The sequence below is a fragment of the Pelophylax lessonae genome (genome assembly GCF_965119305.1).
Source record: "Pelophylax lessonae genome assembly, chromosome: 1".
NCBI lineage: Eukaryota > Metazoa > Chordata > Amphibia > Anura > Ranidae > Pelophylax > Pelophylax lessonae.
In genome coordinates, this window is record NC_138768.1 from 164,233,835 (window position 1) to 164,251,160 (window position 17,326).

General features: G+C 43.1%; 1 protein-coding gene across 2 annotated transcripts in view; it reads right to left on the bottom strand.

Annotated features, from left to right (window-relative positions):
• ERAP1 (endoplasmic reticulum aminopeptidase 1) overlaps positions 1-17,326 on the bottom strand; it is a 128,032-nt gene that overhangs the window by 6,883 nt on the left and 103,823 nt on the right. For both annotated transcript variants that reach the window (XM_082265640.1, XM_082265639.1), the window contains exons 11-16: positions 15,511-15,668; positions 14,791-14,870; positions 8,223-8,406; positions 5,731-5,887; positions 5,450-5,634; positions 2,270-2,428 (exon numbers count right to left, since the gene is read on the bottom strand). In XM_082265640.1, the coding sequence (XP_082121766.1) occupies positions 2,270-2,428; positions 5,450-5,634; positions 5,731-5,887; positions 8,223-8,406; positions 14,791-14,870; positions 15,511-15,668 (923 nt within the window). The remainder of the gene's footprint in view (positions 1-2,269; positions 2,429-5,449; positions 5,635-5,730; positions 5,888-8,222; positions 8,407-14,790; positions 14,871-15,510; positions 15,669-17,326) is intronic.

Genomic DNA, 17,326 nt, shown 5'->3' on the forward strand with positions numbered 1-17,326 from the left:
TCGGTTAGTTGAGGAGGCAATTTCTTTGTTTTTGTTTTGCAAACAACACAGTGCTCTCTACAGACAGCAGCACTGTGTCAGTTTTTTTTCTCCCTGCAAAGCAGCACATACTACACACAGTAAACATTGTTAGGCATAGTTAAGCCTTTGATTGGCTGGGAAGGAGTGAAAATTTAGGGGCAGTGTCATTAGTACAGTCTCAGTGTATATTATTAGCACTGATCACTGTATTAGTATTACTTGTGATGAAAGTGTCAGTTAGTGTCAGATTGTCCGCTGCACTATCATAGTCCCACTATATTTTTCTGATTACTTCCATTAGTAGTATAAAAGAAAAATAATAAAAATTCCAGTATTTATACCATAGTTTGTAGATGCTATAAATTCCACACAAACCAACCAATATACACTTATTGGGATTTTTTTTTTTTTTTACCTAAGAAATATAGCAGAGTACAATTTGAGCCAAATTTATGAAGAAATTAGATTTGCTAGATTTTTTTATTGAATAGGTTTTATAGCAGAAAATATATTGGTATTATTTTCAAAAATGTCGGTCTTTTTTCGATTGTACGAGGGGTCCTGAAAAAGTTTCCGCACATATATATTAAACTTTTAAATAAGTGTAAAATGTTTTGAAGAAGCCTTGAAAAAGTTTCTGCACTTTTTTTTAACATTATATCTATATATATATATATATATATGTGTGCGGAAACTTTTTCAAGGGCTCTTCAAAAAGTTTCTGCACTTATTTAAAAGTGTAATATATGTGCGGAAACTTTTTTTTTAACCGATACCTATAATAAAAAATTAAAAACCCAGTGGTGATCAAATATCACCAAAAGAAAGCTCTATTTGTGTGAAATGGCCTGGTCATGAAGGGGGTAAAATCTTCCAGAGCTTAAGTGGATAATGTATTTTTGGCCCTGTAAACTTCAATGGAAGGACATTAACAAGCACAAGTACATGCATTTTTGGTTCAGGGTTTTGTGCTTAAAAGAGATGTATGGGTTTCATTTTTTTTTTAATTCATACTAACCTAGGTGGATGCAGCATCGGTCCCCCGGCGCCCCTACACTGAGAGCCGAATGATTAAACACCGCTGGTTTTCATAGCTCAATGAGCAGAGAGCTGAGAGCAGTCAGCACCTCTCTGCTCTACCCCCTCCTCGCTCACTGGAGCGTTGGGCTGTGGAGGGGCAGAGCTGCTGGCTCAGGCTCTCAGCCACCTGCTGAGAGGCTGAGCCAGGTGTCGGTCCAGGGATCTGGCAGATTCCGACTCAGTGGTCGCGATGACGTGGTGCCTGGACTGACTTCTGTGACATCAGCAGAGAGCGGACTTCAGCCCACTCTCTGCTGAAAACGGGTCACAGGAGTGCAAAACAAACTCCTATGATCCATAGGAGAAGTACAGCTAACATCCAGTCTCCTCCTACAAAAAAAGTGCATGAAGCATGAAAATGCACAAAAAACATGCATAGAAATGCACTACAAAAACACACTTAAAAATGCATGATTATGAAGCAGTGCTAGTGTGAACTTATTCTCACAGTCATAATTTCTGCACTAAGTGATTTATTAAAAAAACAAAAAACAAACATAAAATCAAGATCTTCACGTGTGCAGCTGTTTGGGATGCAGCTTTTTGTCACATCTGTGTTGCTAATTTACTTTTTTGTCTGTGACCAAGGGCACATGTGCATAAGTATGGGTGTAAAACCAAGTATGGACGCATCCTGTAGTTCATTTCTATGGGCACCTGCAAGCAGAACCTGGGGATCCTGGGCAGGGAAATATGTCAGAATATTAAGCCCTGGGCAACCATGTGTATTAGGCCTTTCTCTCTTTGCCTGGAGCCTACAGTGGGTAGTACTGACAATCCCTGGCCTGCATATATACATGACCCAGCAAATTCAAACAGAATAAATCATGGTAAAAAAGCATAATCAGAGTTTATCATCAGCAAAAAGCTAATGGCAAAATGATCAACTAAACCTGAAATATAGGCTGCTACACATATAGGCAAATCTTGCATTTTCCTGAAAATGTTAAGCTAGGCCATGGCCCCCTGCCTTCACAGTCTTCCTGCTAGTTCTATAATGTGCTAGAGGGCCTCCCTGATAATTAGGTAGGATCAGAAGGAAGAGCCAAGCTTGACTTAACTTTTTAAAATATCAAGCTCCCTTGTGAAGACTAGTATCAAGTTTTGGTCTTCTAGATTCCACTAGCGTGTGACTACATTGTACAGTGTATGTAATGTAAGTCATTACCATTGTAGCTTGTCCTTGTTCTGGGTAAGAGTCAAGGCATATTCAATCAGATGCATTTCACCAGTTGGAGAGGTTTTATATTTCTCAAACAAGAAGTCCCATCCCTCAGGTGTCTGGGCTCCGATGGCATAGACAGCCGTAACAACATCACGTGGCAGACTAAGAAAGGAAAAATAGTACAAAATGCAAATAAAAAACAAACACTGGAAAAGGGTCCGGATTCTTTTCATCAAATGACCAATATTAAATTAGTAGTGACATTAAAGGATTTGGCTCATACAATACATATTTAAAATAATGTATGTATGAATACAACCAATGACATTTTATGAAACAATAAAAGGCCATTTCCCTGCGTATACCAGGACACCACCAATGGACTTGCCAATATTGGAGTCTGAAATGGTACTGAATGAAGACCATATCTTACATCTCTGGAGGTCCAGATAGATATCCAGTTCCTGGTTAAAAGCACATTAAGACCTAATACAGTATATAAAAATTCTGAAGAAGGTCTCTTGAAGCTGAATGGTATGGTTTTCATTTTGCATAGCTGCATTGGTCTAGCTTGGACCTATGTAAATATGCATATTCCATACCTGGCCCTGTTCATTTTTTCAATGAATGCAAACAAACATTCTCTGATAGAGAATCACAAAACACCTTGCATTCTATGAATGATAATAATAAATAAAGTTGTGCTATATTATTGTGAACATTATTTGCTGAGTAATGTTTATGTGTAAGAAACACCAGTGCACAAAATTAACAGAATAATCCTTGTGGTTCCTATCCTTATGACTCAGTGTGAATCCTTCCACCACCAATGTGTAGGGTCTGTAGGGTCACCGCACGATAGAATTGGCAAAGGGCCTCCTGGGGGATCCTCAACGCTCAGATATTTCGGTGATCATACTCTCCATATAATTCAACAGAGAGTCCAACATAGTGTAAAACCATTATAAAATTTATTAAAATAAAAGGGTTGCACTTACATCAATGTAAAGCAAAACAGCATAAAATCTCCATAAGCTGGTCGGCTGCTCCTACCCCAGGACGACATAATTTATGACGAAACACGTTGGATCGTGGACGTGCTGATGTCACTGCATTCATCAAACTCGGAAGGACGGGCGATATTGTGCAGCCAGCCAGGTTATGGAGATTTTACAGTATGCTGTTTTGCTTTACATTGATGAAAGTCACCGGTATATCTGAGCGTTGAGGATCCCCCAGGAGGCCCTTTGCCAATCCTATTGTGTGGTGACACTACAGCCCTGGTTGAGCGATACTTAAAAGGTGTTTAAGGATCTGTATGGTCTTAGTATATGGTAAGAAGACTGCCCATTTGGTGGTGGATTTTACACATTGGTGGTGGAAGGATTCACACTGAGTCATAAGGATTGGAACCACAAGGATTATTCTCTGTTGATTTTGTGCACTGGTGTTTCTTGCATATGGACATCACAATACTATAGCGTAACTTTATTTATTATTGTTACTGTGTAGGTGTCTATCTCACTTGTAAGTTGCTGCTTAAGTTTTTACATAATTAGCGCAGTTTAATTTTTCTTTTTTGCACAGTCTATGAATGATGACAGTGCTGAGTGGGCAACTCCCTGTGGTTACCATGCAGCAGCGCAGCCGCTCAGCATGGGATCCAGAAGACAGAGAGGATTACTGCAGAAGCTGTGGCTACAGTGAGTCTCCAATTCCACAGGGATGGGCCAGGTATAGAATATGCATACCTGGAACTCAGCTTTAGAGAAGTTCCAAGATTACAGCATATACTTTCATTCTAGAATATTAGCATTGCGATAGCAATACAAACAATAGTTATTATTGACAATTTAAAATAAGCTTTTTTAAAGGTTTCCTTCATGTTGTGGGTTCAGACATTGCCCAATCTTCCTGGGTGCCTTGTAACACTAGCTGCAATGCCGGACAGAGAGCCCTCTCCCTTGGCACACAGCTACCCATCACCACAGCTGGCAAGGAGATGGATGCTTTGACTGTGAGTACCTGTCTCTGACTCCCGTCACTTGCTCGAGGCAAGCACCAGCAAGAATGATGAGGTGTCAACTACACCTCCCTCTGCATTTCTTATGCCAGTGTTTGCCTTAAGCAAGTGCTGGGAGCCTAAGACAGGTGCTATGAAGTAAGGCACCTGCTTCCTTGTTACCTGCAGTGTTGGGCAAATATGTGCCAAGAAGGGGCGTCTTGTCTGAAAATGAACTGTAGTTAATGTTTACGGGGCACCTATGGAGATGGGACAATGTGTAATTTTGGTATTTTCAGTGCTATGCTATATGTGTTTATAATGATATTTCTATCACTCCAGCAAATCTTGCCCTTAGAGATACCTTCGAGAGCAGAATTGTGAACAGAAAAAAAGGCTATGAACCATTGTAAAAAAGGTCATTACTCAAATGCTTTATTATATTACCCTTACAAGGCACAACATGTTTGGTAAATGAAGCATCCTTGAATGCCAGAGAGACTGAGAAGTTGGTTTGAGTTGGGGAGATGCTTTTACTTCAATCACAGAGCTCAAATTGGTTATTTTTCTCTAGTCTAGTTTTGTGCCATGCTAAACCCACTACTAACAATGGAGGATGGAAGAGGTAAAGGACTGTGCTTTTTAGTTTACATACACTGACAATTTGGCCCATCAGTCCCAGATCCCAGCATTTTTGGGATCCATGAGGCACAGGGAGGCTCAGAGTACTGAACAGTGCTTGCATTTAGGACCACATAAACTCAGAGACATATGCCCTGAATGTGCATACGGCTCTAAAACGCAAGTACCGCTCAGTACAATGTCCCGCTGCTGCATATTTTAACTTGTCAGATTTTGACAGACCACTGGCAGCAGCGCTTGACACGCACCGTGCCTCCTGAATGCCCAAAAATGCTAGGATTTGATGCTGATGGGCCAAACTGCCTGCGTTCATTAAGCATTACCATATGGCAAGGTCAAAGCTGTATATGGCTTTAACAAGGTATATTTTAAATACCCAACTAAATTGCTGCATTGCCACTGCAGCTAAACCCAATGTACTTCAATTATTCTTATGTTAGTAGTATAATGTTTGACCTTAAAAACTAGAAAAGAACCAACTAATGTGGATTACCATTATACTAGAAGTAACAAAAAATGTATTTGTAGATATGACAGACCTCATGGTACCATTGGACTCCCGCCATTTCGTGAAATAGTCCTTGGCCTTCTCTACACATGGCTGGTACTTGCGGAAACATGCAAAGAGCAGGAGGGAGCTGCGCAGCATCCTCTCTGATACTGTGCCATCATCTGTCCAGGACTGAATGTCAACGAGACCACGCAAAAGATTTAATATGTAAGCCTACAGGAAGGAAACAATGCAAATGTACATTAGAAAGACTAACCTGACTGTGCAAACAGAATTTTATAGCATGTGTAGTCTTTTTTCTGGGGTTACCTTCATCTGCTCTTCAATCTCCTTCATGTCTCTCTTTTCCATCAGTTTATATATAGGGATCAGCTCATTCATCCCCTGAAAGACTGGCATGATCTTATCCTCCTTTCTCAGATATGTGGTCAGACTGAGAGCTTTATCAATTGGTAGAAGTCCAATACTGAATAAGAAGAGAAACTTTACTGATGTAAAAAGTTTACTCAGTGTTGGACAGGTTTACTAATGGTCTATAGAAGGGATCCTCAAACTATGGCCCTTCAGCTGTTACGGAACTACACATTCCATGAGGCTTCGTAAAACTCAGATTCACAAACATGGCTAGGCCTGATGAGAATTGTAGTTCCTGAACAACTGGAGGGCCATAGTTTGAAAACCCCTGGTCTATAGTATATGACATCACTACATTTGCTTTTTTAACATATCATCAATATTTCTTAAAGCGGAGTTCCACCCTGGAATACTTTTTTTTTATAAAAATACCCCCGGGACAGTCAGGGCTAGTACATTCCACAATGGCTAGCCTCTGATCTGTCCCCGGCTGCACTTACCTTTTAGTACAAATACTTACCTTGAAAAAGTATTGTCCAGCGCTGCCATCTCAGGTGTGGGCAGCTTGAAGCCAGCGCGATCCTCTTCTGCGTCCTCTTCCATCTTCTTTGGTCCCACGATGCACTGCACCGGCCCCGACGTCACTTCCAGTGTGCGCGCGTCATCCCTCCACATGCCCAGAAGCTGTTTAGAAGGGAATGACGTGCGCGCCCCGGAACTGACGTCGGGGCCGGTGCAGGCGCAATAATTCCTGGGAGCGATGACGTTCAGCTCCCAGGAATCATTGCAAAGCCAGGAAGTGACGACGGGCCATGGCTGCCGAGGGGAGGAAGAAGGAAGTAAGGTGAGTATATTTTCTTCTCTACGAGGTAAGTAAAAAAAAAAAAATGCGATTATCCATTTGTTTTTCAGGTGACCCGGAGCGAGAAGATGGAGGTAAGTATCATTTTATAGTGGAACTCCACTTTAACATGCAGTTAGAACTCTTCTTTTACCGTTCTAAATCATTACTACCATTCAAAGGCATGTTACCATGTATCTATATATGTCTTTATCGTGTTGCCCCAAAACAGTCTGCTGATGTCTGCAATTACAGGAAGGAACAACTAAAGTGGATGACCAAATTCCTACAATCTTACTAGTTGAAAAACTGTAAAGGCTAGGGGAAAACAGGTGAAGGTAATAGACACTTTCTGCATCTGATAGGATTGGCTGCCAATTGCAACGTAACTAATTTTCTCCAATGTTTGTAAATCAGTGTCTCTACCTCCCACAATAAAGTTAGCCATAGGCAAATAGAAATTTTGCCGGTTCAGCAAGGGCCGGATTTTAGTATGCAGCCATCCCAACAAAATGAACAAGTTCAAAAAATGTTTGTCAATCAGTGGCTGCAGTCGCTGATCAGTGTATTCTAACAACTGCTGTCAGAATACAAAGCCCTGGCGAAGAGATTCCTCCATCCAACCTTTAGCTAACAAAATAAATTGAGTCTTGTATAGCTATCACACTTACCAAGATCCTTATTTATTATTTATAACAGTCTGCCCAACATGCTATATCTTTTTAGATAAGGCTTGATTTTGCTTCTTAAAGTGGTTGTAAATCCTTACATATACCCAGTGAAGTGACTGGCCTCAGGTGATACACAGAGATGAAACACATCCTCCTACATACATTGTACTTGTTTATATGCAGTCTTCTCTTCTCTACAGCCATTCAAAGTTCAGAATTTTTATAATTTGTCTGAGCTGTCAGAAAAGAAAAAAAAAACGGGCTGAGAGCTGAAGTTTTACTCTACAGAGCTCGGTAAGTAGAGTCCTGATAGCTGATTGGAGGAAAGAGACACACCCCTTTTACACAGCACACAGGAACAGAGCTGAGACTGTGAATCAGCTGGAGGTCTCTCCACTGTCACCATTTTTCTCTTTTTAGGAAAACTTGTCAGAAGTGACTCATGCTGATAGCAGAGGGAAGACGTGGCAGAGAGAAATGAAACTCAGTGCTCCTAATGGAAACAAGTACACACTATAGAGGGATATGTATTGTTCATATTTCATGTCTGAGGTTTACAACCTCTTTAATGACACTAGGTTTGCAGTGCAATAGTGTATTTTGAAGTTCAGTAATGAACCAGCTAACAATAAAATTCAGCATTTTCTAAGATGCTCCTATTAAAATCAGGTCTTTTGGCTCATGCTAACCATGCGGCAGGCTAATCTTTGTCTTGTTCATACATGTACACTAATACATGCACACTACAGAAGAAGTGGCTGCACAAGCATCACATACATCAAATGTATCAACGATCAAATCAGTTAGGCACTGAGCAGGAATCAGAAGTTGGTATCGGTCCACACAATGTACAATTTATCTAAATGAAGTCTAACCAACATAATCATATTTTATAACTGCATGCATACAGGTTGAGTGTCTAGATTGTCATTTACCTGACAAGCTGGAAGGCACTGTTAATTAGGCTGGCACGGTCATTGCTGCTCACAGCTGTATGGTTTTGCTGCAAGAGTTTTATCAATGCATCCCATCCATCACCTTCATAATGAACAATATAGTAGCCATTCATTCCTACATTGAATTTTATCCACTCCACCTCTTCTTCCAAGAACAGCATATCTATAAAGCAAATGCAATCCAGTATATTAAAATGAATTTATATTTTTACTGTACAATTATAATAGCTACTTTCACTATACTGCCTTTTGTGAACAAGTACTTCTAATATGATTGCTGTACATTAAATGTTAACACTGGTCTCTATCTTCTCCCTAAGGATGGAATACAACTAGTTAGTGGTAATTCCAGTATTTACGTACAGTATCTTACAAAAGTGAGTACACCCCTCACATTTTTGTAAATATTTTATTATATCTTTTCATGTGACAACACTGAAGAAATGTCACTTTGCTACAATGTAAAGTAGAGAGTTTACAGCTTGTATAACAGTGTAAATTTGTCTCCTCAAAATAACTCAACACACAGACATTAATGTCTAAACCGCTAGCAACCAAAGTGTAAATATTTTGTGTGGCCACCATTATTTTCCAGCACTACCCTAACCCTCTTGGGCATGGAGTTCACCAGAGCTTCACAGGTTTCCACTGGAGTCATTTTCCACTCCTCCATGACGAGCTGGTGGATGTTAGAGACCTTGCGCTCCTCCACCTTTTATTTGAGGATGCCCCACAGATGCTTAATAGTGTTTAGGTCTGGAGACATGCTTGGGCAGTCCATCACCTTTACCCTCAGCTTCTTTAGCAAGACAGTGGTCGTCTTGGAGGTGGGTTTGGGATTGTTTTCTTATTGGAATACTGCCCTGAAGCCCAGACTCTGAAGGGAGGGGATCATGCTCTGCTTCAGTATGTCACAGTACATGTTGGCATTCATGGTTCCCTCAATGAACTGTAGCTCCCCAGTGCCGGCAGCACTCATGCAATCCCAGACCATGACACTTCCACCACCATGCTTGACTGTAGGCAAGACACACTTCTCTTTGTACTCCTCACCTGGTTGCGCCCACACACGCTTGACACATCTGAACCTAACACGTTTATCTTGGTCTCAACAGACCAGAGGACATGGTTCCAGTAATCCATGTCCTTAATCTGCTTGTCTTCAGCAAACTGTTTGTGGGCTTTCTTGTGCATCATCTTTAGAAGAGGTTTCCTTGTGGGACGACATCCATGCAGACCAATTTGATGCAGTGTGTGGCGTATGGTCTGAGCACTGACAGGCTGACCCTCCACCCCTTCAACCTTTGCAGCATTGCTGGCAGCACTCATAAGTCTATTTCTCAAAGACAACCTCTGGATATGACGCTGAGCACGTGCACTCAACTTCTTTGGTCAACCATGGCGAGGCCTGTTCTGAGTGGAACCTGTTCTGTTAAACACCTGTATGGTCTTGGTCACTGTGCTGCAGCTCAGTCTCAGGGTCTTGGCTATCTTCTTATAGCCTAGGCTATCTTTATGTAGAGCAACAATTCTTTTTTTCAGATCCTCAGAGAGTTATTTGCCATGAGGTGCCATTTTGAACTTCCAGAGACCAGTGAGAGTGATAACACCAAATTTAACACGCCTGCTCACACCTGTGACCGTGTAACACTAACGAGTCACATGACACCGGGGAGGGAAAATGGCTAAATGAGCCCAATTTGGACATCTTAAATAGGGGTGTACTCACTTTTTTTGCCAGCAGTTTAGACATTAATGGCTGTGTGTTGAGTTATTTTGAGGGGACAACAAATTTACACTGTTATACAAGCTGTACACTCACTAATTTACATTGAGGCAAATTGTCATTTCTTCAGTGTTGTCACATGAAAAGATATAATAAAAGTATTTACAAAAATGGAAGGGGTTTGCTCAATTTGTGAGATACTGTATATATATATATATATATATATACACACACACACACACACACACACACATACATACATATACATGCACAAACACACAGTATATGTACACACATACACATACATATAAACACACACACTGAACAAAATTATAAACGCAACACCTTTGTTTTTGCCCCCATTTTTCATGAGCTGAACTCAAAGATCTAAGACTTTTTCTATGTACACCTTGTGAACACGACCATCCAGTCCCGATACATCCCGTTTCCTATGCCACATGAATGCACAGCAACCACAGTTCTTCACACCACACCTATAGTTCCCTACTTGGTCAAAGATGGTATGCCAGGGGTTGTTCCTAGAGATGCCTTTATTTTCCTGGATCTTCCGTACTCTGCTTGATGCAATCTTGCTCCTTAGATCCATTGGCTTTCTAAACACCACCTCTGGTTTTTCCGGGAGAACATCTCTTAGTGCTGAATCTTGCCTCAAGATTCTCCAATTGCGTTCTAGCACTCTTTGAATATCGAACGCTTTGGTGTTATAGGTGGTACTGACCCGGATCCCTTCTGGTCCTGTCTTTTTCTTACCATTCCCCAGGCTTTTAGAAAGAGAGGTGATGTTCTTGGATGATGGATAGATCTTACGAGTACCATCATCGCCATAGAGTAGCCAATATTTCATGAAAGCTTCCTCGATCCATTCTTCCTTGTACCCTTTTTCTAGGAATTTTTTCTTGAGGGTCTCACCCTGCTCCTCATAGTCGATCCTCCTAGTACAGGTCCTATGTAGCCTGCAGTATTGGCCAAAGGGTAAATTTTTTATCCATCTCGGATGATGGTTGCTATTGGCGTGTAGATAGGAGTTTCCTCCGCTGGGTTTGAAGTGGGTCATGGAAATAATACTCCCATCAATTTCCCCCCGGAGTTCGAGATCCAGGAAAACCAAATCGGTGTCGCTGATAACATGTGTGAAGGTTATCCCATAGGTGTTGACTTCACAATGGTGCAGGAATTCCTCAAGTTCCTCGGCTGATCCATCCCAGATGATCAGAATGTCGTCTATGTACTGCTTATTTACATGTATGTCCCCTTTCCTCTCTTTGGCACATGGTGTCTGAATACATGTGGACAGCTAGTAGGTGCTAGGCTCCTTTTTGTTGGTTATCATTGAAGAGTGACCCTGGCTGATGAGCTGAGGGTCATCAACAATTATATCATTACTATTTTCATTGATATGATCACTTCTATGCTTAAAAACCATGCCTTGTATTGAATATATATACACTCTGCTGGCCAGGATGGTTATACACTTCTTTCACCTCTTTGAATCTGCTGCTTGAAGTCTGTCTTCTTATTGTTGCCTTGATCCCCGGGTTGGTAATGATACTAACAATAGTGATATCAATATGAATACCTGTATTTACAACTACATCTTAACCAAGTGTAATTTAACTCCATTTAGTCTTTACCTGAATTCATATATATATATATATATATATATATTGTGGGGATTTACTCGGTGGTAGGCGTGGATGACCCCTTGGGGGGGTGCGTTTACACAGGGAGATAGCCGAGAAGTGGTTGCAAAAACAGTTTGGTTTTATTCTTGCAATTTTCTTCACACAAGTGCAAGCCTCAAAAACATAAAAATAAAACACAAAATAAATCCTTGCCACTGTGGGCGGCTACCTTCTCACACTGGAACCTATCTAATGCAGTCTGTCCCCAACCTACTGTTGGGCAGACTTGGCTGATCATACAGCAGACTCTCAATAGTCCATGTTTTAGCTCTTCACACAGCACATGTTCATTTAACCTGTCCCTTTGTTTGTCTCTTCACATAGCAAACAGTTCATTTATTTCTTCCACATAGAAATAGTTCATTTTCTCACCTTGAGAAGTCTTCACACTTGTTTTACCCTCCTCAGCGCCCATCGCTTCAGGAGGTCTTCCCCATGCTCACACAGCTTTCAGGGGGCATTCCTTCTCCCCTGCCCACATGGCGTCGGGAGGTACACATCTGACTGTCCTCCTCTCCCCATGCCCACACAGCGGCAGGAGGCAGCAATCCTTAGACTTCCTTTGGACAAATTATAGAGGCCTTCATTTCCTCATTCTGAACAGCTGAAGGCCTTTCAACTTCCTTAAGCCAGTTCTGGCTACCTTTGCAGCCGACACCCTATAGTAATTGGTGAACTTTCCAAACCAGGTGGAAATGTGTCTCCTGTCAGTGACTACATCCACAGATTTACCTGACTTCCTGTCACAATATATATACACACACATTCGTGTACACTCTTGTGTGTACCACAGCAAGTCTATATAAATCTAACCACTCAGATCCAACCTGAGTATTACCTATGATTGTGCCCTCCCCTGTTTCTGGGGGTATGAATTAATTCATAATAGATGGGAGTTTGCGGGCGGGGACCTCACGCACATGCCCTGGAGGGGAGGGACTCTACCTGATCGTATCTGATCCACGGAGTCATTGTCCATTATATAAAGCATGGGTCTAGACATGCTCTTCAGGCTCTGAAGAAGAGGCGCTGCCTCGAAACGCGTAAGCCTGTACAGCTTCGGGGGATGATCCAATCCCGATATCGATGCTGAGGATTTTATACTTTGTCTGATGTGCTTTTTTATCAAGAATTCGGGCATCCCTGGGGTCATGGGTGGGCATCCCTGGGGTCATGGGTGGGCATTCCTGGTGGTTCTAGTGGCACCCCCCCCGAGGGTCTGCACTGGTAATCAATGATCTGATTACCAGTGCCGACACCCCCCCGTCAGGGGAGCCGCCGATCGGCGCTCCTTTACTCGTGCCTGTCAGGCACATACTGAGGAAAGCTGATCAACGGCTCTTCCTGTTTACTATGTGACCAGCCGTAATTGGACACGGCTGGTCACATGGTAAAGAGCCTACGTCAGTAGGCTCTTTACCAAGATCGGAGATGCAGGGAGTCAGACCGGGGGGCGCACAGAGCATATTATCCTGCCGCCGTCATATGACGTCCGGTCGGGATAATACAACCACAATCCCGCCGTCAATCTGCTATAGGGCGGGCGGTATGTGGTTAATGTTGTGCTAATATAGATTGTAAAAATGCAAAAATGACAGTAAAAGGGCATAATAGATGTACATTATGACTTGAGTTGCAACCAGTACTTGCAGCATTCACATTAGTAGGGATGAGCTCAGGTGTGTTCTGTGTTTTCCGATGCTAGTCTAAACATGCCTGAGCTATCCCGCCAGGAAGCTGTCACTGCATACTGACAATCATAAGCGTCCAAGGCATTCCCTGCCCCACAGACGTACGTATGCATGCCTCTTGTAAATGTGGGGCTGCAGGGTGGGGAATGCCTCAGCCGCTTATGATTGGCGAGGCACTGTGACAGGGGTGGGGCACTAAGACAGGAGTGGGTGGGGGTCCCTGTTAGGTAGGCTGTAAAGGGCCCCACTGCTGTACTGTCCTCCCATTCACCATACAAGCAAAATAGCTACAATAATAATAGGCATAGGTCTAATAACCAGGCCTTGGGGCAAAGTTTAAAGCCAGCTTAACAACAGCTTGCCTTATGGCAAACCATTAATTCAAAATGGACTGCTAACACACCTTAGGGGAGAAAAAAATGCTACCACACTATTTTTCCCCAGTATAGCACACTACAATATTTGTTAGTAAGCTACCATCCAGGTAGCAAGCAATTGTGCTGCAAGATTGAAAATGGCTAGCTAAGCTATTGCTAGACTTGCCAGGCTTCACAAGTTTGTTGCACAATTGCAGCAAGTCCACATTGCATGACTCCAGATCAACTTTCTTTGCAAACATTCTGCAAGTCTGCTGCAAGTTCTGGTTCAGTTATGTTGTTCAATAGTCATCCCACCACAGGGGTCACTGTGGCTGAATTTTAATGCTGTAAACTTTCAGAGCTCTTGCTGTAGACTCATCACTGCAACTCTGCTCTTGCTAGAGACTTGCCATGCAAATTTGCTACAAATTGGAAAAATGTCAACTTGCCAGTGAAAACGTGCAGCAAGTTAACAGACTTACAATTCAACACTGTCACAAATTTGAGGCAACTTATCCTTGCTCTCTGGGCATGTGCATGGTCCAGTACAGCAACACAAAGATGTGTGGCTGGCTTTAAGCACTGCCTTAAAACTCTCTTGTTACCAGGAATACATTTCAGTCCCAATCTGGTAATGTTAAATGCTTTTCCCTTTTCCCTCTGTTTCAAAGCATGATGATTCATTGGTTAGCACAGCTACGCAGAATCATGTCAGGGGTAGATACCGCATGTGGATACTTCGGTCTCAGTACTGTCCCTCTCAGAGTGCAGCCTGAGGCGCCATCTCAGCTTGCCTTGTTCTAGAATGCCCTTGCTGCAGTAACTCAGTTCGGGTTCCATCATTAGAGCACTATATAGTTCTCCTTTGTTTCAGGCTTGTGCTAATGTGTCAGAAGAGGCTGGCTGGGATAGTATTAATTCAGTACTACACTAGTTAGATCCTGACAAGCTGTTTTTGACAACTTTTTTCATATATGTCAATATTCCAAAGTTTAGTACAAAGAAATAGAAAATATATCTTAGATGTTATTTTAACACTACCATCATTTGTTAATATCAGAAACTCACCGGTCTTGCTTTTTAGAAGAAATCTTTGAACTTTGCTTGTTTTACTAGTCATGTATGTCAATGGAATATGCCACAAGAGCCTAAAATAACAAAACAGTTGCAATACTAAAAAAGGACAATTAGGAATAATACATATTGTCAACTAAACAATAGGATGTATTGGATGTGTAGCACTGGCTGTACTGTATGTTACTGTAGTTCTTATCAGCAGGACCGAGGTGAATAACTGACCCCTTGAAAGATATACTAACTTTATTAACAGCAGAGGCAAACATGCAGAAATTTGGATTGTTTAACCCATAGATCAAATGTCTGTTCTCTTCTTATGGGACACAACTTGTAAATAGGTTTGGAGCAAATGATGGCAGTGTAGGATGGTGGTACATAGGGGATGGTTTGACTGTAAATCTGGCACTCAGACAGTGTATAGATTACATGATCGCTATACAACAGTTCAGTTTTTAGAACACAATTAGTTGTAATATTTCAAGGTACTGAGATGACTATCAAAACAACTGGCAATGTAAAGTAAAGGTATTTCTCAAAAAGTCAGATTAGATCTGTCATTCCACTAGAGTTTACTAGAGTAAGCCTAACATCTCATTGCTTGCTATCGGAAAACACACAATCTATTTCCTCCCTTAATTGATATGATTGTTGGCACAATGCCATGGCAGTACTTACAGTCTCAATAAGCCTTAGTGTGAATGTTTAACTTACCCAGCTGATTCTGGGTCTTTGGCACCTTTCTGATAATGTTCCTGTTGTAAATAGACCCGCTTTCCTTTCACTGTGACAGTAACCAAAGGGAAACCTTTCTGGAGAGTCCATGTGTTCATCATTGCCTTTACATCAATGATACTGTCCTCTGTCCAGTGCTGGAACATAAACACAGAATTGTGATATCCAGTGAAAACAAAGTTCCATGTTTTATCTTATACCAGCAACAGAAGATGGAGAAATCCAGCCAACAGAGGGTGAACATTTGCTTGCCATAAAAACAATACAATATATACCAATGTATGCAATGTACCAACAGCTATGCAGTGCAAGGGCCAATTGAACAACTTATATTAAATGTATATCAAGTAGACTGTGCACTACATATAGATGATGGAAAATCTAAAGATGATTGCAACAGTCAGATTATAACATGTGTTACTAGTAGTAAAAGGCTTGGCGTGTCCAGATCGAGCTTGCCAGGAAGCCATCACTGCACACTGCCAATCATAAGCAGTGAGGCATTTCCCGACCGGCCCCTTCACATACACACGCTGCCTATGATTGGCGGTGTTCAGTGCTGGCTTCCTGGCGGCCTTGACCCAAACACACCCGAGCAGAGGCATAACTAGAACCTTCAGGACCCCAGTGCAAGAAACCATGAAAAGCCCCCCTGACTCCCAGGGCGACCCAGTCCCATGCGCCACCAATGTACACCTGAATAGGAGGGGCAGAATATAGAGGAACTGGTCCCCTCCATTTTCTTCCTACAGTGGAGAGGGGATTGGATCCGCTATATGCCACCCCTCCTTTCCATGTGTACAGGGTTGAGGCATGGGCACCCTAGAGCATGGGGTTGGAATGAGTCGCAGTGGTGGTGGTAGTGATAGGGGAATGGACTGGGATGAGAGGCAGTGGTGGTGGGGGATAGGATGAGTGGCAGCGATGGTGGGGGGGGATAGGATCAGTGGCAGCTGTGGTGGGATGGGATATGTGGCAGAGGTGATGGGATGGGATGAGTGGCAGTGGTGGTGGGTGGGAAAGGGATCAGTGGCAGCAGTGGTGGTGGAGTAGATGGGATGGGATGAGTGGCAATGGTGTTGGGGGATAGGAGTGCCAGTGGTAGTGGTGGGGGGATGGGATGAGTGGCAGCGGTGGTGGTGGGGGTGGGATCAGTGGCAGCAGTGGTGGGAGGATGGGATCAGTGGCAGCTGTGGTGGGAGGATGGAATCAGTGGCAGCGGTGGTGGTGAAGGGGGTGGGATGAGTGGCAGCGTTGGTGGTGAAGGGGGTGGGATCAGTGTAAGCAGTGGTGGTGAAGGGGGTGGGATCAGTGGCAGTGGTGGTGAAGGGGGTGGGATTGTGGCAGTGGTGGTGAAGGGGGTGGGATCAGTGACAGCAGCGGTGGTAAAGGGGGTGGGATCAGTGGTGGTGGTGAGGGGGTGGGATCAGTGGCAGCAGTGGTGGTGGTGAGGGGGTGGGATCAGTAGCAGCTGTGGTGAGGGGGGTGGGATCAGTGGCAGTGGTGGTAAGGGGGGGTGGGAATGGCAGCGATGGTGGTGGTGGTTAGGGGGGCAGGGATTAGTGTTAGTGGTAAGAGGGTGTGGGAGCACTGGTGGTGAGCGGGGTGGGATTAGTGGCAGTGGTGAGGGGGGTGGGAGCAGTGGCAGTGAGATTAGTGGTTGTGGTGAGGGGGGTAAGAGTGGTAGCGGTGGGGGGGGGGTGAGATTAGTGGCAGTGGTGTGTGGTACCGGTAGTGGTGAGGGGGGTAAGAGTGGTAGCGGTGGGGTGGGGGGGGTGAGATTAGTGGCAGTGGT